This window comes from Penaeus vannamei, chromosome 10 (assembly GCF_042767895.1).
Source record: "Penaeus vannamei isolate JL-2024 chromosome 10, ASM4276789v1, whole genome shotgun sequence".
In the NCBI taxonomy this organism is placed as follows: domain Eukaryota; kingdom Metazoa; phylum Arthropoda; class Malacostraca; order Decapoda; family Penaeidae; genus Penaeus; species Penaeus vannamei.
The window spans coordinates 27,377,625-27,378,816 of NC_091558.1; the positions used below are offsets into that span (position 1 = coordinate 27,377,625).

The 1,192-nt window shown below is 40.8% G+C and overlaps 1 protein-coding gene across 1 annotated transcript in view; it reads right to left on the reverse strand.

Moving 5' to 3' along the window:
• Window positions 1-304: 304 nt before the first annotated feature.
• LOC138862898 (antifreeze protein Maxi-like) overlaps window positions 305-1,192 on the reverse strand; it is a 952-nt gene continuing 64 nt past the window's right edge. The window contains exons 2-3 of the mRNA XM_070126090.1: window positions 1,055-1,117; window positions 305-534 (exon numbers count right to left, since the gene is read on the reverse strand). Coding sequence (XP_069982191.1) covers window positions 305-534; window positions 1,055-1,117 — 293 coding nt within the window. The remainder of the gene's footprint in view (window positions 535-1,054; window positions 1,118-1,192) is intronic.

Genomic DNA, 1,192 nt, shown 5'->3' on the forward strand with positions numbered 1-1,192 from the left:
TTTTCATTTTTGATGTATAAGCTTACATGAGTTGCATTGCGTTGAGAACACCCAGTCCATATTTGTGGGCGTTTATAAATTATTTCTTCCTATTAGTTGCAACGGATTCTACTTGAGCAGCGTTATGTCCTGGTACACAAGAGATATGGCACAAAAGATATAGCATTTTGTCCGGCTGTAAACTGACGGAAATGAACCTATAAGTTCGAACGCAAAAAAGTGATGGTAATAATAGCATTGAGAATAATGATGATGGTGGTGATTGTGATGAGACTACTGCTACAACTAGTATTACAGGTGCTGCTTATACTACTGCTGCTGCTGTCACCGCCATTAGTAATGCTGTTGCTGCTGATACTACTACTGCTGCTGCTATCACTGATGCTGTTGCTGCTACTACTATTGCTACTGCCATTACTGATGCTGCTGATACCGCAACTGCTACTGCTACTGATGATGATGCTACTACTGCTGCTGCTGCCATTACTGATGCTGCTGTTGCTGATACTACTACTGCTGCCGCTGCTGCCATTCCTTTAAAGATAACAAAAACAACAGCTGATAAATAATAGAAGTGGTATAGAATAATGATAATTACTATTATTATACATGATGTTTATTATATTATTTTAGGAAAAGGATAGAAGATAGCGAAAATCAAACGATATTAATTTTCTGGACAAGACTTGAAATTAGGGGGAAGCCATAGAGAAGAACAGAGTTCACACATTGACCAGTATATAAAAGAATAAACAAAATGGCACAGATGCTATCAAAAGTGTCCATACCCTTGTCCGCCCTCTAACTGAATGTTGACCCCACTGTCGACAGCAACGGAAAACAATGTGCACTACAACCAAAGTTTCTGGACGGGCCCATTACATGCCAGCGAAAAGTCCTCTGACCATTTCTGCGAGAAAAAGAAAGAAAGAAAGAAAAAAAAACTTTGTTGTGAACACCGTTTATTGGAGTTCAAACTTTGTCTGCAAAGTGTCCGGGAGGGCAGTAATCTCTGCTGTTTATGACTTCACTAGCCTTAACAACTGGAACTGACCGGCAATATCAGTTCCTTTTTCTGATTTGTTTGGCCGGTAAACTTGGTGGACAAAACTGGCTGCTGAGGGAAGTGGCGAGGTTTATAGGGGCTATAAATGAGATCCCCCCCCCCTCATCTCTGGCTTGTATCCCCTGT